This window comes from Saimiri boliviensis, chromosome 3 (genome assembly GCF_048565385.1).
Source record: "Saimiri boliviensis isolate mSaiBol1 chromosome 3, mSaiBol1.pri, whole genome shotgun sequence".
NCBI classification, from domain to species: Eukaryota; Metazoa; Chordata; class Mammalia; order Primates; family Cebidae; genus Saimiri; species Saimiri boliviensis.
In genome coordinates, this window is record NC_133451.1 from 25,645,132 (window position 1) to 25,668,656 (window position 23,525).

General features: G+C 36.0%; 1 protein-coding gene across 2 annotated transcripts in view; it reads left to right on the forward strand.

Annotated features, from left to right (window-relative positions):
- TBC1D19 (TBC1 domain family member 19) overlaps nt 1-23,525 on the forward strand; it is a 164,775-nt gene that overhangs the window by 29,186 nt on the left and 112,064 nt on the right. For both annotated transcript variants that reach the window (XM_003927498.4, XM_074395976.1), the window contains exons 4-8: nt 1,307-1,382; nt 10,403-10,477; nt 11,661-11,724; nt 13,018-13,064; nt 22,286-22,396. In XM_003927498.4, coding sequence (XP_003927547.1) covers nt 1,307-1,382; nt 10,403-10,477; nt 11,661-11,724; nt 13,018-13,064; nt 22,286-22,396 — 373 coding nt within the window. The remainder of the gene's footprint in view (nt 1-1,306; nt 1,383-10,402; nt 10,478-11,660; nt 11,725-13,017; nt 13,065-22,285; nt 22,397-23,525) is intronic.

Consider the following 23,525-nt stretch of genomic DNA (forward strand, 5'->3'; position numbering starts at 1 on the left):
GAGGGCAGATATTTTAGCCAGTTTTGTTCACTTCTGTATCTGTATCTCTTTTATGTTGAGTAGGTTTTCGTGAAATATTTCTGAAAAAATAAATATCTAACTTGATTTTGGTTTTAATATGAATGACTTTCCAGTTGTCTCTTCTTGTTACCTGTAGTTTGGATACATTTCTTTGGTCATTAAATAACTATTAAGATCATCAGTAAATTCTCTCAAGTTTAAATCCTAAATTTCTAAGTTTTATTAAGTTTAGACATAATTACCATTAAAAACGGAAGCAAATGATATATTGGACAATGTGAGATAATTTCTAAACTACCTTGCATATAAGACAAGAAATATCATTTTTGAATGGGAAAGGTACATGAAACATAGATTTTAGTGAAAAAATAATTTGCCAGAAATAATCAATTTGTGAAACTGTCTTATAGGTTAGGTGGGATAGGTTGCCTTTCTCTATTCCAGCAATGTTTCTTATGGACAGCTGAGCCTTTTACATCTAGACTTCAGAACAGATGCAAGTGGTTTCAAATATTATTAACCCTTTACATGCTTTTGTCCCACTTTGGACCAGGAATTTCTTGAGAATTCAGTCTATGCTTGATTATTGGAACATGACTGCTTTGCTATCGGTATAAATCTGTTGACTAATTTTAAGAGGAGTTATATGTTATTGTGAAACGGATTGGAATCTCCAAATAAACATTGAACCATTGTGTCTTCCCACTGCCTTTTCTATCTGTGATTTCATCCCACTCTGCACTTCAGTCATTATGTGTCAGTGATCCCAGCTTTTTCTGATCCTTAAACATTCCAAACACTCTCTCCTCAGAATTCTTGCGCTTGCTGTCCCTCCGTTTGGAACATTCTTCCCCCAGATCTTTGCATGCTTGGCTCCTTCTTCACATTCATGTCTTGATTTAAATATCAAATCCCCTAAGAGGCCTTCATTGCCCTCCAAATGTATTGTATCTCATTACCCTGCTTTCATTTTCTCAGGGTAGTTATTATAATCTGATATTACTTTATTTGTATGTTTTTGTAATTATTGATTATCTTCATTAGGTCCATGAGAACAGGGAATGTTATCTCAATCACCACCTTATACTTAGTACCTAGAATGGTGCAAGTCTTTGTTGACTAAATCAATTTTCTTAATAAAAACAATAGATTTTGAATATAAAACGAAATGTTAATTGGAAAACAGAAAGAGTATTTTGTTTCATTTATAACATGGACTACAGAGGTAAGTAGTATCTTACTAAACAGTAATGTGTGATATTTAGCTGCCCCCTTTTGCTCCTAGGTTTCCTTTACCTAGTCATCCTGCTGCACCTCCTGAACATCTTAAAGAACCTTTGGTATACATGAGGAAAGCACAGGTTGGTTATTGTTCCATTTCATTTTATTTTTTCATGCCAAGTTATGTAATGCAGAGCAAAAGATCATTATTGATGTCAGGAGTATATATTATTAATTATGAAAGACTGGGTAAGAACACTAAATTGATGTTAATGGTATTTGTATATTCTCCCATTTCATTTTCAGTAACCAAGGATCATATCTATTTAACTATGACAACTCTGGAAAAAAATGGGGTAGAAGGGAAAAAATCATCTACCATAGTTGTCTGAAATTTAAAATATGATACAACTGTAATGTGGCAATCTATTCTTCATGACCTGTGATATTAAAGAAATGAAATGTGAATGAACTGACACTCTCTTTCCTGAAAATTTTGGTGTTTGAAGCCAGAGTTATTGATAGTATATTTAAAATATATTTGTTCTCACAGCAGGCTGTCACCTATTAATTGTATTCTGTTATAAAACTCTGATAAACCTGCTATCAAAATGGGTCGGCAAACAACTAAGAATAACTTTAAAATAACAAAATAACATAATTTAAACATAAAAACTATGAATAGTTATTAAAATGGAAGCCCAAGAAGTTCAAGCATATGACTCTAGCTCTTTTAACTGTTTTTCATCTCAGCACAGCCTCATTTACCTCCGCTCAGCCCAGTCCTGTCCGTAAGCCTTCCTCACAGTGCTGGTTGAATAGGACTCTGTGACTGCCACTGCCAAACCATTTAATGAGCATCACAGTCAGTTGACCTTCATTCTTCAGCATAGCCTCAGAGATGGATTTTTTTTTTCTTTGAGACAGAGTCTTGCTCTGTTGCCAGGTGCCAGGCTGGAGTTCAGTGGCATAGTCTTGGCTCATCGCAACCTCCATCCCTTGGGTTCAAGCAATTCTCCTGCCTCAGGCTTCTGAGTAGCTGGGACTACAGGCAAGCACCACCACACTCAGCTAATTTTTGTATTTTAGTAGAGATAGGGTTTCACCATGTTGGCCAGGATGGTCTCGATCTCTTGACCTCGTGATCTGCCCGCCTTGGCCTCCCAAAGAGATGGATTTTTAAAATCTTTTTTTGTATGAAATGTTTCAAAGGTACCTTAAAGAACTCCCACGAACCCCTAACTCAGCTTCCACAATTATCATCATGGTTCTTCTGCTCTTGAAAATTTTCTGCAGAGTCATCACATTCCACAACAGTGGAAATTAGGCAGATTTTTATTTTTCAACTTTTATTTTCATTTAAAAAATCATTAAATTTAGATGGTGAAAAGAAGCAATATGAATCAAAACCTTGGAAATATTTAAGGAAATATATATTTCTGTCTCTAGGTGGTCTCTTTTAGGGCTGGAAATCAGTTAGTATTTATTTATCCATTTGTCATAAAGTGTAATATTTAAATGATCCATATGTGAAAGAATTGTGGGGTTTTTTGTTATAAAGATTTAAACTCAAGAAAATAAAACTAAAAAGTCTGGGCCTAAATATTTTTTAGTGAAATTGAAAATTTCTTAACACTATAGAGAGAGTATCAGTTTTAGCATACTAGGTGTAAGAAACAAAATACAAAGGTTTTTTTTGTTGTTGTTGTTTTGTTTTTAAAATCATGACTGAAAATAAGAGATAGAGAGGTAAATAATAAGTCCACTCTTACAGCCTACTGCTAGTTGCTGAGAGCATATGTGAATGATAAGTACATGTATGGTACTCCTCTCTTTTCTTTCTGGAGTTACCCGCTTATATCAGGGATCTGCAAACTACAGCCCGCAGGCCAAATTCAACATGCCACCTATTTTTATAGGGCTGGCAAACTAGGAATTTTATTTTTACTTTTTACCTTTTTAACTGGTTTAAGAATCAAAATAAGGATGTTCTTAATTCTTTGTAGATTTTAGATAATAGCCCTTTGTCAGATGGGTAGATGGCAAAATTTTTTTCCCATTCTGTTGGTTGCCGGTACTTTTGCTGTGCAGAAACTCAAGTTTAATTAGATCCCATTTGTCTATTTTGGCTTTTGTTGCCATTGCTTTTGGTGTTTTAATCATGAAGTCCTTGCCTATGCCTATGTCCTGAATAGTTTTGCCTAGATTTTCTTCTAGGGTTTTTTATGGTGTCAGGTCTTATGTTTAAATCTTTAATCCATCTGGAGTTAATTTTAATGAAAGGTGTGAGGAAGCGGTCTAGTTTCAGCTTTCTGCCCATGGCTAGCCAGTTTTCTCAATACGATTTATTAAACAGGGAATCTTTTCCCCATTGCTTGTCAGGTTTGTCAAAGATCAGATGGTTGTAGATGTATGATGTTACCTCTGAGGCCTCTGTTCTGTTCCATTGGTCTATATCTCTGTTTTGGTACCAGTACCATGCTATTTTGATTACTGTAGCCTTGTAGCATGATACCTCCAGCTTTGTTCTTTTTGCTTAGGATTGTCTTGGATATGCAGGCTCTCTTTTGGTTCCATATGAAGTTTAAAGTATTTTTTTTCCAGTTCTGTGAAGAAGGTCAATGGTAGCTTGATAGGGATAGCATTGAGTCTATAAATTAATTTGGGCAGTATGGCCATTTCATGATATTGATTCTTCCTAACCATGAGCATGGAATGTTTTTCCATCTGTTTGTGTCCTCTCTTATTTCCTCAAGCAGTGGTTTGTACTTCTCCTTGAAGAGGTCCTTCACATGCTTTGTTAATTGTATTCCTAGGTATTTTATTCTCTTTGCAGCAGTTGTGAATGGGAGTTTGCTCATGATTTGGCTCTCTGTCTGTTATTGGTGTACAGAAATGCTTGTGGTTTCTGCACATTGATTTTGTATCCTGAGACTTTGCTGAAGTTGCTTATTTGGCTTAAGGAGATTTTGGGCTAAGACGATGGGACTAAATATGCAATCATGTTGTCTGCAAATAGAGACAATTTGACTTCCTCTTTTCCTAATTAAATGCCCTTTCTTTCTTTCTTTTTCTTGCAGGATTTCTCTGGCTAGAATTTCCAATACTATATTGAACAGGAATAGTGAGAGAGGGCATCCTTGTCTAGTGCCAGTTTTCAAGGGGAATGCTTCCGGTTTTTGCCTCTTCAGTATGATGTTGGCTGTGGGTTTGTTGTAAATAGCTTTTATTATTTTGAGATACGTTCCATCGATACCTGGTTATTGAACATTTTTAGCATAAAGGGCTGTAGAATTTTGTCAAAGGCCTTCTCTGCATCTATTGAGATGATCATGTGGTTTTTGTCTTTGGTTCTGTTTATGTGATAGATTACATTTATGGATTTCCATATGTTGAAGCTACCTTGAATCCCCAAGATGAAGCCTATTTGATCATGATGGTTAAGCTTTTTGATGTGCTGTTGCATTCAGTTTGCCAGTATTTTATTGAAGACTTTTGCATCGATGTTCATCATGGATATCGGCCTGAAGTTTTCTTTTTCAGTTGTGTCTCTGCCAGGTTTTGGAATCAGGATGATGTTGGTCTCATAAAATGAGTTAGGGAGGAGTCCCTCTTTTTGTATTGTTTGGAATAGTTTCAGAAGGAATGGTACCAGTTCCTCTTTATACGTCTGGTAGAATTCCACTGTGAACCCGTCTGGGCTTGGACTTTTTCTGGTTGGTAGGCTATTAATTGTTGCCTCAACTTCAGACCTTGTTATTGGTCTATTCAGGGATCCAATTTCTTCCTGGTTTAGTCTTAGGAGGGTGTAAATGTCCAGGACTTTGTCCATTTTTTCCCGATTTACTGATTTATGTGCATAGAGTTGTTTGTAGTAATCTCTGATGGTAGTTTGTATTTCTGTGGAATTGATGGTGATATCCCCTTTATCATTTTTTATTGCATCTATTCAATTCTTCTTTCTTTTTTTATTAGTCTGGCTAGTGGTCTATTTTGTTGATCTTTTCAAAAAACCACCTCCTGGATTTATTGATTTTTTTTTTTTTTGAAGTGTTTTTTGTCTCTCTCTCTCCTTCAGTTCTGCTCTGATCTTAGTTATTCCTTGTCTTCTGCTAGCTGATCTTTTATGCTGTTTTAAAATTGTGTATTGGAGTCTTGAATATTTGTATAGTACACTGACCCTTCAACAATATGGGGTTTAGGGGTGCTGACTCTTCATGCAGTCAGAAATTCACATATAACTTTTTGACTTCCCCAGAACTTAACTACTAATAACCTATTGTTGACCAGAAACCTCATTGATAACATGAAGTTTATTGACACATATTTTACATGTTATGTATATTATATACAGTATTCTTACAATAAAAAATGCTAGGGAAAAGAAAATGTTATGAATAAAATTACAAGGAAGAAAAACTATATTTGTTACGAATTAAGTGGAAGTAGATCATTATAAAGGTCTTCATCCTAATCATCTGCACATAGGGTAGGCTGAGGAGGAGCTGGAGGAAGGATTGGTCTTGCTGTCTTGCCTGGCAGAGGCAAAAGAGGTAGAGGAGGTAGAAGGGATCCAGGAGAGGCAGGCACACTTGGTGTAATTTTACAGAAATACATTGTAACTCCCATCTGACATTTTTACTTTTTCATTTTTCTAAAAATATTTCTATTTGGTACCAGTCTTCTTTCACTGTTTGCATTAGTTTCAACAGTCCATATTGCAAAAATGGACCCTTCTATGATATGGGCACTGAGGTCAAAAGCAGTCTTGAATAATCATAACTCTTCTGCCAGATTGTCTATTGTCAATTTGGTTTTTGGCACTGTTTCTTTTATGTGTTCTTCCTCATCATCCGACACTGGTCTGGAAGCACTCATCTCCATCAAGTTGTTTTTAATTAATCCTTCTGATGTGGTGTCTGTTAGCTGTTGTATTTCTCTAAAATCCGTATCTTGCAACCCTTCACTCTCAACTTTTTTTTTTGTCCTATCTACAATCTTTTTATTTATTTTTTCTTGATTCTCTTGTAAATCCTGTGAAGTCTGTACAATATCTGGAAACAGTTTTCTCCAGCACGAATTTACTGCTTTGGGCTAGATGGCTTTCATTGCTTTTTCTATAACAACAGTGGTGTCTCCAATCATATAAGTCCTCCAAACTTTCATGATGCTCTCTATATTGAGTTTTTCTTCCATAGCACTGGCAAATCTTTTCCATAGGGTGCTGTATATAATGGCACCCTGTGGAAAGGCCCCTGTGACCCAGACCTAGAGGCTGAATTAGAGACATTGCGTTTGAGGGTAATTAGACCAATTCGATGTCGTCTGTGTTGAACTAATGGTGTTCTGCGTGGTGAAGGGCATTATCCAATATCAAAAGAGCTTTAAAAGGCAGTCCTTTACTGACAAGGTACTGCCTGTCATCAGGGACAAAGCATAAATGGAACCAATCCAGAAAAAGGGTTCTTGTTGTCCAGGCCTTCTTCTTGTAAAACCAGAAGCCTGGCAATTGGTGTTTCTTTTCCCTTCAAGGCTTGTGATTAACAGCTTTACAGATAAGGGCAGTCCTGGTCCTAAACCCAATTGCATTTACACAAAACTGTAGAATTAGCCTATTTTTTATTGCCTTAGATCCTGGTACTTGCTTCTCTTGCTTACTAATAAAAGTACTATGTGGCATTTTTCTCCCCAGAATAAGGTACTTTCTTCTGCATTGAAAACCTGTTCAGCCAGATACCCTTTTTCCTCAATGATTTTAATGGCATCTGGGAACTCTTGATTAGCAGAAGCTGCTTCTCTTGTTATCTTGATATTTTTAAGCCAGTCTGTTCTAGAAAATTATCAAACCATCCTTGGCTGGCATTGAATTCTCCAGCTTTAGATCCTTTATCTTTCTTTGGCTTTAAATTGTCATATATTGACTTCACTTTTTCTCAAATCATATTTGGAGTCTATAGGTATGCCTTTTAGTAACCCTGCACCTACATGAAAGCTGTATTTTCAATACTAGATAAAAGAGTAATTTGCAAAAAATGCAAGGTTCCCTGCCGCCCCCCCCGCTCCAGTGGTGTAGCTACAGCAATGACCTCAGGAATTTCCTTTTCTTTTTCTTTCTTTCTTTCTTTCTTTCTCTTTTTTTTTTTTTTTTTTTTTTTTTACAGTGGTCCTTATGCTGGATTCATTTCTCTTGAAGTGATGGACAACTGCAGTTGCAGACCTCCATCTTCCATACATATCAAACAATTCAACATTTTTTTGCAATGTCATGACTTTTCTTCTTGGGAGCACATCTAGCATCACTAGTGGCTTTTTGTATGGGTCCCATGATATTATTCAGGGACAATATTGTGCTTAACACAATAAAAAGATGTGAGAACTGTGAGAGATCACCTTTTACTGCAATACACAATTTAGAGGCCTGTGGAACTGCTCACATGGAGATAATTAACATCACCCAGTGTTTCAAGCAGATATAGCATTTGAATTCACTGCAATAGCAAGAGGTGATGGCTACAAAATAGTTACAGAAGTATAGTATGTGCTACAGTTAATTTTATGCAGTTGTGATTTAATACTGCATCTTTATGTTTGTTTATATTTCTCTCAACTTCAAATGGTGCCATGTAAAGTCTGAAAGTATATATATGTTTTCAATAAATTTTAACTTTCTGTCACAATTTTCTGTATATTTTAGGGTAGGAAATGATAAAATAGACTGCTAGTATCTATATATATTTTATACATCCAGAACAAACCCAGCTTTTTCTTAAATTTTTTGATATGTCTAGGCCATGTGGTTTGTCTGTGAGGTTTTTTGAAATTCTTGCAGATCTCCAGAAATTTTTTCAATATATTTATTGGAAAAAATTTAAATATAAGTAAACCCACACAGTTCAAGACTGTGTTGTTCAAGGGTCAACTCTGTATATTATGAACTATACATCAATATCTATTGTATTTAATAACTTTAATTTTGTTTTTATATCTGAGAATTAAGGCCTTTTTATCAGTTATAGAGTTGTTTTCATGAGTTATTGAAAATAAGAACATTTGTAAACATAATTTAATAGCAGTTTGGTTCCTTATATAATAGGATACATAAAAATTCAGGAATTGGATTTTTAATATGTATACCAATTTTATCTTATTGTGATCATTTAATTAGAAGTATTTTTTAATAAGCTTTTCTTACCTGTTTCCTCCACCATTTGGGGTGGAGATAGCAGGTAAGAGAAGCCTTGTTAGAGGAGATGATATTTAATCTGACACGAGAAAGGTGAAGGAGATTTATCTAAATAAGGTAGGTGTAAAGATTTTGAATGTGGAAGGTAGGTTGTATCATTATAATTAATATTTGCTCATTAACAACGTACCCAAATAAGAAGTACCCAAATAGCCTTGGCTTTAAGAGAATTCTTTATATTTAAAGAGAGAATTAAAATAAGCCAATAAATAGAGTTAATTTGGGGACTGTTTTATGTAATTTATTGAGTATGCTTTTATTCTTGAAAACCTGTTTCTATAAATGTAGTAAACTGAGCTTTATACATTTCACATATTTATCCTTCAGATGATTTTTTTTTCTGTTCATTCACTGCTTGAGCCATTGCATTAAAATTTTTCAAAATACTTGCAACATGTGCTTAGAGTAGAAATCTGTTTAATTATTGAACATCTATTATGTGCTAGACACATCATGATTTGTATCATGATAGGTGAAGGACAGGGCGCTATGAAAGCCCATAAGCAAAGTCACCTAATGCTATCTTGGGTGGGGGACCAGGTGAGAAAAGTCATAATGGAGGAATGGATATTTAAGCTGATACCTAAAAGGTGAATACGATTTATTTAGACAAGAGTAAGAATGTTGGAGGCATGAGTTGAGCTTGGAGAGCATATTTCAGATAAAGAGTAATATATTTGAATGTGTATGTTGAAGAAGCTATGAATAATGACATCTGTAGTAAAAGCCATCACTTACTGAATGATAATTATTATATTGTGCCACTGTTTGAGGCAGTTTACTTGTATTAATATCTTTAATCTTTGTTATAACCATATAAGGAAACTGTTATTATTTCACTTTCATTAACTGATTATTACTGTTCTTTATGAGTAATATATAGTTCTCTTCTTGTGTCCTCATGAGGTCTGAATTTGGAGACTTCGGTATTATTTTGTTTTGGTTTCAGTGAGCCAGAAGTGGCCTGTAGGCACATTTAGTAAAAACACAAAAACATTATTATGGCATTTTAGCTTGTCATTGAAAATAATAGTATATTAAAATATGGTATTTATGGATAATGAAACCTATGACTATTAAAACTTAATTTCCATTTTATAAGAAATAGAAGGGATAACGAAGAAGGTAATCAATGCTATGAAAAATAGACATATCCAGATTGTGACTCATTCTAAAAGATAAGTGGCCTGGACTTTTAAAAAAAGTCAGTATCATAAAAAAGAAAAGGATAGAGAGATTCTAGATTTAAACTGCACTGAAAGAGATATAACAACCAGTGAAATGTAATGCATGAATTTTGAATGGATCTCAGCTTTTTTTAAAAAACTATAGAAGGTATTTTGAAGACAACTGGAAAATTTAAATATGACATTGTGAAATATTATTAATTTTCTTAGGTATGATCATGATATTGTGATATGTAGGAAAAGGTTCTTACTCTAAGAATATGCATCCTGAAGTATTTAGGTATAAAATGTCATTTTTGGAAAAATTTCAATGTAACAATTTCTGTAAATTTTTGTCTTTTACTAGGTCATTAATGGTATTCCTAAGTGTTAAACATTTATAAAATGCTTAAATTTAACTTATCTTTTATCTGATATTTTCCATATCATGTTTTATTACCATATGACTTGTTGACATTTAAAAAAATCTATCCTCATTCCCATCTTCAGCTAAAATGTCAGTTATTTGAGGATTGAGGCTTTCTGTTATTCACTGCTTCATTCATAGCACAAAGGATAGTATCTGGCATATAGTAGGCCACAGTCAGTATTTGTTGAGTGAACTGACAAATAAGGACAATCAATCTCAACCGGTCTTACCATTTCTATATAATTCATAATATCTTTAATATTTTTTATCAGTTTTAGTATTGTTACTAGAAAAGATGATTGATTGTTTTTTATGTTTTAGGGAAGTTGGGAAAAAAGAATTTTGAAGAGTTTAAATAGCATGTGCACTGAACTGAGTATCCCACTGGCAAGAAAGGTACTTTTAAACATTTTTTTGGTTTAAGTATTTCATTGTGAATCAAATACTAGGAAGTATGAAATTATATTACTGTTAGGCACATTTATTTATTTTTACTAGTATATCAACTTGTTTTGAAACAAAAATCTATAAAAGGCCAATTATGTGAGTATATTCCATATAGATTTCTATTTTTTTGTGTGTGCTATAGTAATTATTGTAACAAACCTGTACCTTTAAAAATAAATAGAAATATGAATCTGTAGTATAGATGAGTTCGACATTTGGCTGTAAAGACTAGGAATATGCTTTAAAGATTTTAATTACCTTTAGTTTACTTACTTTTTGGCTGATTAGCACAGTAGCCATATTCCTTGAATCACAGATAGAGTTCAGGTATACTGTGATCTTGTAATAGGCAATATGGTGTCATCTTTCAGTATTAACATAGGAAACAAAAAGGGTATTAGTCATCTCTCTGTAGAACTGGAATTCTATGTAGATCTAATACTGAACATATATGTTACTCGGGACATTGAGGAGAAAGAGAGGAGAAGGAAGAGAAAAAACACTTGAGGGATGTTCTATATTCCTGGTAGCTGCTCGTAAGTAAGAGAGAGCCAGTTTCACATCATTCTCCCTACCTGCTATTTATTCTCTGTTGTTGGACAGGATGTAGTGGATATACTTTGGATAATATCCAAGGAAAAATTACTGAAGGCAGCAGAAGGATGGTGTTTAAAAAATGATACATTTACATTCAAAACTGTCTAAATACGTAATGTTGTATAATATACTGCCTTTCATATAGAAAGATGATGCTACTGACTCTTAGTCACATTCTCTTGGCCAGCACCCCTTGTGATGCTTTTCTGAGACTGCTGGATGGGAGAACGAGATGTAGTATGTGTCTGAGGCATAGTTTTTCATTGCGAAATTTACTGGCCAGTTTACAGATCACTTACCTTCTCCTATTGGACTCATTAGCACCATGTTCTAACTAAGCCATTGAGACTACGTATGACCTAATAGTTAAATAATAATTTAAGTGCAGTTACCACCCAAATTCAACATGTTTAATGAAATTATTTGTCCTGTTATGGTAGTTTATTTAAGCTTTTAAATAAGTTATTGATTCTTGTTTTTAGTTGTATTGTTAGATTTCAAAAAATGAAACCAGTTTTAAAATTACCTTTTCCAGAGGCCAGTTGGAGAACAGAAAGAACTTCTTAATAAATGGAATGAAATGGGAACTGATGAACCAGGTATGTGAACAATTTTTTTCAAAATGTAGTAGTGGAAAAAGAATTGCCTTCTTAACTGCGGATCCAAAATAACAGAATTAACAATTCTTTTGGAAAGATGGCAATTTTCCTTCTCATTAATTTTCTATCATTTGAAAAACCAGAGTTAGGCTGGCCGACTCAAACTCCCTAACACCATATGCAACTAATGAATACAGACATCAGGAGCAGATTTTTTGCTGTTGTTTGTTTTTTAGAGACAGGGTCTTGCTCTGTTATCCCGGCAGTAGCATGATCACAGCTCACTTTAACCTCAAACTCCGGGGCTCAGAGGGTTCTTTCACCTCAAGTGCTTGAGTAGCTAAGACTACAGACATGCACCAACATGCCTGGCTAATTTTTCTATTTTTTGTAGAGACAGGGTTTTGCTATGTTGCTGTGGCTGTCTCTGTTGAAATCCCGACCTCAAGTAATCCTCCCACCACAGCCTCCCGAAGTGCTGGGATTACAGGTGTGAACCACTGCACCTGGCCTCATTTATCCTTTTTTAAAGCAGCATTTAAAAACATTTTTATAAAGTAATAAATTATCCAATGGATTTTTGAGATTCTTTGTCTTTTAATTAAGGTGAATATTGTGCAAGCTTAATTACACTGAATTGTTAAAAGTAGGATAAATAGTGAAAAATACATTTGAAGACTAAGATGTTTTAAAGAATTCATTTTTGTTCATTTTTATATTTAAAATCTAGTCAATTTTATAAAAATACAATGAATGACAACTATATTTCACTTACCATGATAGATACCTGTAATTGTATAGACAGATATGTATATAACCCCTTTTCCCCCTCCTTCACCACTGCTGAAAATACATGTAGGGGACTAGGTAAGAGATAAATGCCTTAACAGGGGAAGCAATGAGTTATTTGAGTTCAAAAGGGGGAATAGTTTAATACAACTAGAGGAATTCCTAAGAATGCATTGTTTGTATTTTAAGTACCTTGAGAATTCTTATCTAGAACCTTTATGTTACATTGACATTATTTGGTCAATTCAGTTATAAATAATTACAACTTGTGAATAGGATGCTCTTAATTTCTTCCAGAATACGTCATCTAGTACATGAAGAGCAGAGGTTATCTTTTTCATTTTAGTGTTCTCTGTACCTAACACAGTGTATGACAAATAATTGCTACTCAGGAAATGTTTGAATTAATCTATCTGCATGATAACATATGAAAGAATGATGAACATTTATTTAATAAGACTTCATATATTGTTAACTGAAATTTTGTTTTAATCTATCTTCTAGATTTAAGCCTTTTCAGACCTGTTTATGCACCTAAGGATTTTCTTGAGGTAGGTTCTATTGGATAAATATACATATGTTAGTGAATGAATAGTGTGAATAAATGATGATGTAAAAATATATCCAGGCGGAGGTCTTAGCATGTAAAAATCCCCAGAGTCATTGAAGCAGTGGAATGACATGATCAGATCTGTGTTTGAAAACTACCCTTGGAAAATATGGAAAGATTAGCACTGGGTAAATCAGTTAGGAAAATTTTGATAAAAAAATAGGGACTGTACATCATGTAGCCTGCTGCCTGGGACATGTAAGTACTCAGCAAATCTTTTTCTTTTTTATTCCTTTCCCTGTTCTAGTAGTCCAGAAGACATTATGAGTGTCTGAACTAAGAGAACAACATTGGAAATGGAAAAAAATGTGACAGATTTGATGGTGATTTTAAGGATGATTTGGGAACTGATCAGATACGGGGTCTATGAGAAAAAAAAAAGAAAATTATCACCTTCAAATGTCTAGGTTGTGTAATTGGGCAGAAGTTACTTGACATGAGATAGAGGCTACAGTAGGAGGAACAGGGCTGTTAGTGAAGGTGATAAGCTTAGTTAAGTTTCAGAGGCATATCAAATATTCAAGTTGAACCCTTCAGTAGACACTTGGAACTCATATTTTAATTCACTCATCTTTGATTTCACTCTTTCACTTGGACCTTACATGTTATCCTATTAGCTTTACCTTTGAAATATTCCAGAATACATCCAGTTTTTGCCACCACCACTGCTGCATCCTAGCTTCTCAACTGGTCTTCCTCCTTCTACCTTTGCCCACCTAGAATCTGTTCTTAGCCCAGCTTCCGGAGGAAGGCCTTTAAATACAATTCAGAATAAGCCACTCTTCTGCTATCCAGTGGCTCCCCATCTCATTTTACTTATTATATAAAAGCCAAAGTCATGGCAGTGACCTAAAATACCCCATTTGGTTTGATATCCTATTAGCTGTCTGAGTTCATCTCCCATTACTGTTCCTCCTGATTGGTCTTACTCCAACTACTTTAGCCTCCTTGCTTATCCCTGGCTTCCTTCCAGCTGCGGGTCTTTGCTCTTTGTTAAATCTGCTTGCAAATATTTTTCCCTAAATGTCTACCAGTATGTTCGCTCACTACTCATGTCTTTACTTACATATCACTTTCTTAGTAAAGGTTTCACTGGCTCCCCTGCTCGGATCTCCTTATACCCTTTTCCAGCTTGTTTTTCTCCATAGCATCTATCATTATTATGTATATAACATACTATTGATTTATTTTGCTTATTGCCTGCCTTTTTCCATTACAAATGAAGCTCCACAGGGGCAAGAGTTTTTCATTCTGTTTTGTTCCCTGCATCAGCACTTATGCAGGGTCAAATAATTGACAACACTCACAAGACTTCTCAGGGTCCACCCACATGTTCCTCTCTTTCAGCAGGAGAAAGAATGAACCTGCAAACACAAAGTGATCCACACTTCCAGCAGGGCTCTCAGGGCCTTTCTTAGTTACACAAGATACGTTTAGATTTTCGGTTATAAACCATCAAGATACACGCAAGGTATCTTGGTCTAGGGAGCCAAGACACAAGTTTTTTGAGGGATTGTTTCTACCCCAACTTGTTATATCAAATGCAAACTGCCAGTTAAATAAAGTAAATAAACAGATGTGGAATGCCTCCCAGTTAGTTTTGGTCGTTAAATAACATATGACAACTGACTAGTTAGTACATTTCACTGCATCTTGGCCAAGGGTCACTACCAGATTTCTAGTCTCATTGTTCAACTCCTACTTATGAGTGAGAACTTGCAGTGTTTGGTTTTCTGATCCTGTGTTAGTTTGCTGAGAATGATGGTTTCCAGCTTCATCCATGTCCCTGCAAAGGACATGAACTCATCGTTTTTTATGGCTGCATAGTATTTCATGGTGTATATGTGCCACATTTTCTTTGTCCAGTCTGTCATTGATGGGCATATGTGTTGGTTCCAAGTCTGCTATTGTGACTATTGCTGCAGTAAATATACGTATGCATGCCTCTTTATAGTAGAATAATTTATAATCCTTTGGGTATATACCCAGTAATGGGATTGCTCAGTCAAAGGCTATTTCTGGTTCTAGATTTTTGAGGAATCGCCACACTGTCTTCCACAGTGGTTGAACTAATTTACACTCCCACCAACAGTGTAAAAGTGTTCCTGTTTCTCCACATCCTCTCCAGCATCTGTTGTTTCCTCAGTTTTTAATGATCTCCATTCTAACTGGCATGAGATGGTGCCTCATTGTGGTTTTGATCTGCATTCCTCTAATGACCAGTGATGCTGAGCTTTTTTATATATGTTTTTTGGCCGCATAGATGTCTTCTTTTGAGAAATGTCTGTTCATATCTTTCATCTACTTTTTGATTTTTTTCTTGTAAATTAGTTTAAGTTCCTTGTAGATTCCGGGTATTAGCCCTTTGTCATATGTATAGATTATAAAACTTTTCTCCCATTCTGTAGGTTGCCTGGTCACTCTGATGATAGTTTCTTTTGTTGTGCAGAAGCTCTTTAGTTTAATTAGGTCTCATTTGTCTATTTTGACTTTTGTCGCTATTGCTTTTGGCATTTTAGTCATGAAGTCTTTGCTTATGCCTATGTCCTGAATGGTATTGCCTAGGTTTTCTTCTAGGGATTTTATGGTTTTAGGACTTATGTTTAAGTCTTTAATTCATCTTGAGTTAATTTTTTAATAAGGTATAAGGAAAAGGTCCAGTTTCAGTTTTCTGCATATGGCTAGCCAGTTTTCCCAACATCATTTATTAAATAGGGGATCCTTTCCCCATGGCTTGTTTTTGTCAGGTTTGTTAAAGATCAGATGGTTGTAGATATGTGGCATTATTTCTGAGGCCTCTGTTCTGTTCCATTGGTCTATATATCTGTTTGGTACCAGGACCATGCTGTTTTGGTTAGCGTAACTTTGTAGTATAAAGTCAGGTAGTGTGATGCCTCCAGCTTTGTTTTTTTTACTTAAGATTTTCTTGGTTATACAGGTTCTTTTGTGGTTCCATATGAAATTTAAAGTAGTTTTTTCTAATTCTGTAAAGAAAGTTAATGGTAGTTTGATGGGGATAGCATTGAATTTATAAATGACTTTGGGCAATATGACCATTTTCACAGTATTAATTCTTCCTATCCATGAGCTTGGAATGTTTTTCCATTTGTTTGTATCCTCTCTTATTTCCTTGAGCAGTGATTTGTAGTTCTCCTTGAAGAGGTCCTTCACATCCTTTGTAAGTTGTATTCCTAGGTATTTTATTTTCTTTTTTGCAATTGTGAATGGGAGTTCACTCATGATTTGGCTCTCTGTTTTTCTATTATTGGTGTATAGGAATGCTTGTAATTTTTGCAGATTGATTTTGTATCCTGAGACTTTGCTGAAGCTCATTTTCAGCCTAAGGAGATTTTGGGCTGAGACGATAGGGTTTTCTTAGTATACTATCGTGTTATCTGCAAACAGAGACAATTTGACTTCCTCTTTTCGTTCGTATTCAAATACGCTTTATTTCTTTCTCTTGCCTGGTTGCCCTGGCCAGAACTTCCAACACTTTGTTGAATAGGGGTGGCGAGTGTATATTCTATTGATTTGGGTTGGAGAGTTCTGTAGGTGTCTATTACATCCACTTGGTTCTGAGCTGAGTTCAAGTCCTGAACATTCTTGTTGATTTTCTGTCTTGTTGATCTGTCTAATACTGACAGTGGGGTATTAAATTCTCCCATTATTGGGAAAAAATTTTTGCAGTCTACCCATCTGACAAGGGGCTGATATCCAGAATTTACAAAGAACTAAAGCAGATCTACAAGAAAAAAACAAACAAGCCCATTCAAAAATGGGCAAAGGATATGAACAGATACTTTACAAAAGAAGACATACAGGAGGCCAACAAACATATGAAAAAATGCTCATCATCACTGGTCATCAGAGAAATGCAAATCAAAACCACATTGAGATACCATCTCACACCAGTTAGAATGGCGATCATTAAAAAATCGGGAAACAACAGATGCTGGAGAGGATGCGGAGAAATAGGAACACTTTACACTGTTGGTGGGAATGTAAATTAATTCAACCATTGTGGAAGACAGTGTGGCGATTCCTCAAGGACTTAAAAATAGAAATCCCATTTGACCCAGCAATCCCATTACTGGGTATATATCCAAAGGATTATAAATCATTCTACTACAAGGACACGTGCACACGAATGTTCATTGCAGCACTGTTTACAATAGCAAAGACCTGGAACCAACCCAAATGCCCAACGATGATAGACTGGATAGGGAAAATGTGGTACATATACACCATGGAATATTATGCAGCCATCAAAAACGATGAGTTCACGGCCTTTATAGGGACATGGATGAACCTGGAAACCATCATTCTCAGCAAACTGACACAAGAGCAGAAAATCAAACACCGTATATTCTCGCTCATAGGCGGGTGTTGAACAATGAGAACACATGGACACAGGGAGGGGAGCACTACACATTGGGGTCTGTTGGGGGGAAATGGGGGAGGGGCGGGGGTGGGGAGGTGGGAAGAGATAGCATGGGGAGAAATGACAGATACAGGTGAGGGGACGGAAGGCAGCAAAGCACACTGCCATGTGTGTACCTATGCAACAATCTTGCATGTTCATCACATGTACCCCAAAACCTAAAATGCAATTAAAAAAAAAAAATTCTCCCATTATTATTGTTTGGGAGTCTAAGTCTCTTTGTAGGTCTCTGACAACTTGCTTTATGAATCTGGGTGCTCCTGTTTTGGGTGTATGTATTTAGGATAGTTAGCATTGATCCTTTTACCATTATGTAATGCCCTTCTTTGTCTTTTTTGATTTTTGTTGACCTAAAGTCTGTTTTATCAGAGACTAGGATTGCAACCCCTGCTTTTTTTTTTTTTTTTTTTTTTTTTTTTTTTGCACATGAGAGGGTCTCTTGAATACAGTACAACAAAGAGTGTTGACTCTTTAGCCAATTTGCCAGTCTGTGTCTTTTAATTGGTGCTTAGCCCATTTACATTTAAGGTTAATATTGTTATGCGTGAATTTGATTCTGTCATCATGATGCTGGCTGGTTATTTTGCCCATTAGTCAATGCAGTTTCTTCATAGCGTTGATGGTCTTTACAATTTGGTATATTTTTGCAGTTGGCTGGTACCTGCTTTTCCTTTTCATATTTAGTGCTTCCTTCAGGAGCTCTTGTAAGTCAGGCCTGGTGGTGACAGAATCTCTCAGTATTTGCTTGTCCATAAAGGATTTTGTTTCTCCTTCAATTATGAAGCTTAGTTTGGCTGGATATGAGATTCTGGATTGAAAGTTTTTTTCTTTTAAGGATGTTGAATATTGGCTCCCACTCTCTTCTGGCTTGTAGTGTTTCTGAAGAAAGATCTACTGTGAGTCTTGATGGGCTTCCCTTTGTAAGTAACCCAACCTTTCTCTCTGGCTACCCTTAATATTTTTTCCTTCATTTCAACCTTGGTGAACCTGAAAATTATGTGTCTTGGAGCTCCTCTTCTTGAGGAATATCTTTGTGGTATTCTCTGTATTTCCTCAGTTTGAATGTTGGTTTGTCTTGTCAGGCTGAGGAAGTTCTCCTGGATAATATCCTGAAGAGTGTTTTCCACTTTGGTTCCATTCTCCCTGTCACTTTCACATACACCAGTCAAACATAGGTTTGGTCTTTTCACGTAGTCCCATATATCTTGGAGGCTTTGTTCATTCCTTTTCATTCTTTTTTTTCTAATCTTGTCTTCATGCTTTATTTCATTAAGTTGATCAATTTCCGACATCCTTTCTTCTGCCTGATTGATTTGGCTATTGATACTTGTATATGCTTCACAAAGTTCTTGTGCTGTGTTTTTCAGCTCCATCAGGTCATTTTTATTCTTTTCTAAACTGGTTATTTTAGTTAGCAATTTGTTTAACCTTTTTTCAAGTTTCTTAGCTTCCTTGCATTGGTTTAGAACATGCTCCTTTAGCTCAGAGGAGTTTGCTGTTACCCACCTCCTGAAGCCTACTTCTGTCAATTTGTCAAACTCATTCTCCATGCAGTTTGTTCCCTTGCTGCCGAGGAGTTGTGGTCCTTTAGAGGAGACGAGGCATTTTGGTTTTTGGAATTCTCATCCTTTTTGCACTGGATTTTCCTCGTCTTTGTGGATTTATCTACTTTTGGTCTTTGATGTTGTGACCGTTGGATGGGCTTTTTGAGTGGATGTCCTTTTTGTTGTTGTTGATGCTATTCCTTTCTGTTTGTTAGTTTTTCTTCTAACAGACCCCTCTGCTGCAGGTCTGCTGGAGTTTGCTGGAGGTCCACTCCAGACCCCGTTTTCCTGGGTATCACCAGCAGAGGCTGCAGAACAGCAAAGATTGCTGCCTGTTCCTTCCTCTGGAAGCTTTATCCCAGAGGCGCACCTGCCAGATGCTAGCCAGAGCTCTCCTGTATGAGATGCCTGTTGACCCCTGCTGGGAGGTATCTTCCAGTCAGGAGGCATGGGGGTCAGGGACCCACTTGAGGAGACAGTCTGTCCCTTAGCAGAGCTTAAGCACTATGCTGGGCAATCTACTGCTGTTTAGAGCTGGCAGGCAGGAATGTGTAAGTCTGCTGAAGCTCCACCCACAGCCACCCCTTCTCTGAGGTGCCCTGTCCCAGGGAGATGAGAGTTTGATCTCTAAGCCCCTAACTGGGGCTGCTGCCTTTCCTTCAGAGATGCCCTGCCCAAAGAGGAGGAATCTAGAGAGGCAGTCTGGCTACAGGGGCTTTGCCAAGCTATAGTGGGCTCTGCCCAGTTCAAACTTGCCCCTGGATTTGTTTACAGTGTGAGGGGAAAACCACCTACTCAAGCCTCTGTAATGGTGGACGCCCCTTCCCACACCAAGCTTGAGCGTCCCAGGTTGACTTCAGACTGCTGTGCTTGCAGCAAGAATTTCAGCCAGCGGATCTTAGCTTACTGGGCTCTGTAGGGGTGGGATCTGCTGAGCTAGAACACTTAGCTCCCTGACTTCAGCCCCTTTGCTAGGGGAGTGAACAGTTCTGTCTTGCTGGTGTTCCAGGCACCACTGGGGCATGAAAAAAACTGCAGCTAGCTCAGTGTCTGCCCAAATGGCTGCCCAGTTTTGTGCTTGAAACCCAGGGTCCTGGTGGCATCGGCACCTGAGGCAATCTCCTGGTCTGCAGGTTGTGAAGACCATGGGAAAAGCTTAGTATCTGGGCCAGAATGCACCATTCCTAACAGCACAGTCCTTCAAGGCTTCCCTTGAGAAGGGGATGTACTTCCCTGATATTTTGTGCTTCTAGGATATAGCGATGCTCCACCCTGCTTTGGCTTGCCTCCGTGGGCTGGACCCACTGTCCACCCAGTCCCAATGAGATGTGCTGGGTACCTCAGTTGGAAATGCAGAAATCACCTGCCTTCTGCATTGATCTCACTGGGAGCTGCAGACCAGAGCCGTTCCTATTCAGCCATTTTGCCAGCCACCCCCTTAATTATAGTTTCTACATTTTAAATATTTTTATTTTTCTGTTACTCAAGTATTCTGTTTCTTCTCCTTTTTCTGTCTTTCACGTTTTACAGTTTCCCTTGAAGTATGATTCCTTATTTAAGTAATTAGGCTAAAATTGAGCTGTTAGGTAATTAGGCTAAAATTATAGATTCTTTGCTATTTTTTTATATTTTAAAACAAATACCATTGATATTTTTAGTTTCAATATAGTGTTTGCAATTTTAGGACACTTTTGGCATTATGGCACATATTTTATCAGCTGTTAGCTATCAGTTCGTTAGTGTCTTCCTCAAATATGATGACGTTTCTGTCATCATGATCTCCTCCACTGGATTCTTAATGGCTTTTTTTCTCTAAGAATTTTACTTAAAAATATTTTATAAAATTATTCTTTCCAGAAAAATGCACGTTGTTAGAAAAATAAGAAAGCATACATAAGAATAAATTTTGAAATAAGACAACCCACAATTATATTGCACAGCAATAACTACTATCATTATGATACTTTAAAAACAATAATATATTATTAACATTTTTTATGTCATTGCCTATATTAATTGAGGCATATTGTACTGTATTTTATTGTATGAATTCATTATACTTTATTTAAATAGTTCCTTGTAATAGGTTAAATTGTTTCTTATTTTTCCAATGTAAACAGTACTTCACTAACATTATTTCTGTATGATTCTAGCAAACATATTTATTTTATTAGAATCGTTATTCTATATTTATGCTAATAGAAGTAAGATTCCTACATTAAATGGTGTGTCAATATCTAAGTTGGCTTTTTTCTGTTTTTTTTTTTTTTTTTTTTTGAGATAGAGTCTTGTTCTGTAGTCTAGGCTGGAGTGCAGTGGCATGTTCTCGGCTCACTGCAACCTCCACCTTCCGGATTGAAGCAATTCTTTTGCCTCAGCCTCCTAAGCACCTGGGACTATAGGCACATACTGCCATGCCCGGCTGATTTTTTGTATTTTAGTAGAGACAGGGTTTCACAGTGTTGCCCAGGCCAGTCACAGACCCCTGAGCTCAGGCAATCCACTGGCTTCGGCCTCCCAAAGTGCTAGGATATAGGTGTGAGCCACCATGCCTGGTCACTTATTTTTGAAAATTATATAAATGACCTTTTTTTTAGCTGTGCTTTTCAAATTTCTTTTTTTTTTTCCTTGTGAGTTTGATTTAGAGATGCCCTGCAATCTTACTTCATCATCTTTCTACAAATCTTGTCAATTTCTGTTTTTAAATGTGTTAGAATTGATTCTAAATTTTTTCCTGATAAATGTTACAATCAAGCAAGTTTTTTTTTCCTATCTCCTTCTCTGTTAAAGTGTTATAATCAAGCAATTTTTATTTTTCCTAACCAAAAAGTTTTAATTTATTTATTTATATATTTTTTATTATGCTTTAAATTCTGGGATCCATGTGCAGATCTTCCAGTATTGTTACATAGGTATACACATACTCTAACTTTATAGAGTTTTATATTGTAGATTATTCATTGGAATATTAAAACTATCCCAATTAAAGTATATTTATGGCATTATATTTTAACATTTCAATATACTTTATAGCATTTTAGAATGTAATTAAAGTATATGCATCACTCCAAATAGTAATTAATTTTGTGGTGATACACCAAGAATATCCCTGCTAATTTTATAAGTGTAAACATCCTATAAAGAAACTAACCAATTTTGTTGGATTTATTTTTAAAGGTATTAATTAATCTTCGCAACCCAAATTACGAAAATGGTGATTCTCTTAGTTTCAGGACTCATTTGGGTTTAATTCAAGTTCCACTGAAAGTAAAAGACATCCCTGAATTGGTAAGTATAGAAATTTAAAAATAAATTAACATCATTTAGAAGATAACCGTTAGAAAAAATGTTTTGATACATCACGTATCTAAAGCAATAGGGTAATCTACTCATTAAACAAATTAATAAAGTGACATTTATTCTTTTATTACAAGTATGTATATAGACAGAGCAAGTTGCTTTTTGAATAGGACTAAAAATGAGCTTGCATTGACCTATAAATGCTTTTGCTTATTCCATATTTTAATAAATAGCATAGATTTATGAAACAGCTTGTTGGGATTCAGATGCCTGATGTATGGCTATAAAACTGATTGAGACAGATTGTGAGTTTTATAAAACCATTTTTAAGAAAGTACATTTTATTTAATTTGACCAGCTTTTATGGAGCTTGTAACAAGGTGAGGCACTTAGGGAGATGGAGAATATAAGTTAATTAGAGACTGGCTTTGCTCTGGAGACCATAATATTTTTGTGAGGAAGCTCATTTTAAAATGAAAGGTGGGGGAGATTTCCTGATGGTAGAGTTAAGAAATTATCACTCCTTCTTTTTAAAGTCACCCTAAAACAATAAAGAGCATATAAATATTGTTTTTGGTGAAACTAGGAAGCCACTTGTAACTCTGGGCTTTAATGTATTAAGATAGAGACCTGATAATAAATGAAAAGGGAGAAGAAGATCAAACCTAAATGTCTCTAGAAGATAGAAAGTGTGGATGACAAGTGTGCCAATAATCAGTTTATTATCTTTCAGCTCCAAATCCTCCTCTTTGCTCTTTTTTATTATGCTGGAGATGGACCCTATAAACATTTCCCTTTTGCCAGCAGGCCTGATGTTAGGCTTTGTCAATAGAAGGTTCTAGAGGGACATTCCAAGGCCATAGCAGGAGGAAGCGGCTTCCATTTCTAGTTCTCATGTGTGGGAACTAGCAGACTGGAATGCAGGAGGCTCAATAACACTCACCTCAGCAGTTCTCAATAGTCCAGCTCTAACCTGCTCCTTGATGAGTTTTTCCCCTACCCCTGGTCTGCCTTCGTGTGGCAGCTACCCTGCTTCTCTACATAGTTGTGAATCTCAGCCTTCAGGCCAAGGGACCCTTTTCTAAGTTTAGTTTCTTCTTTGTTTACTTTCATTTAG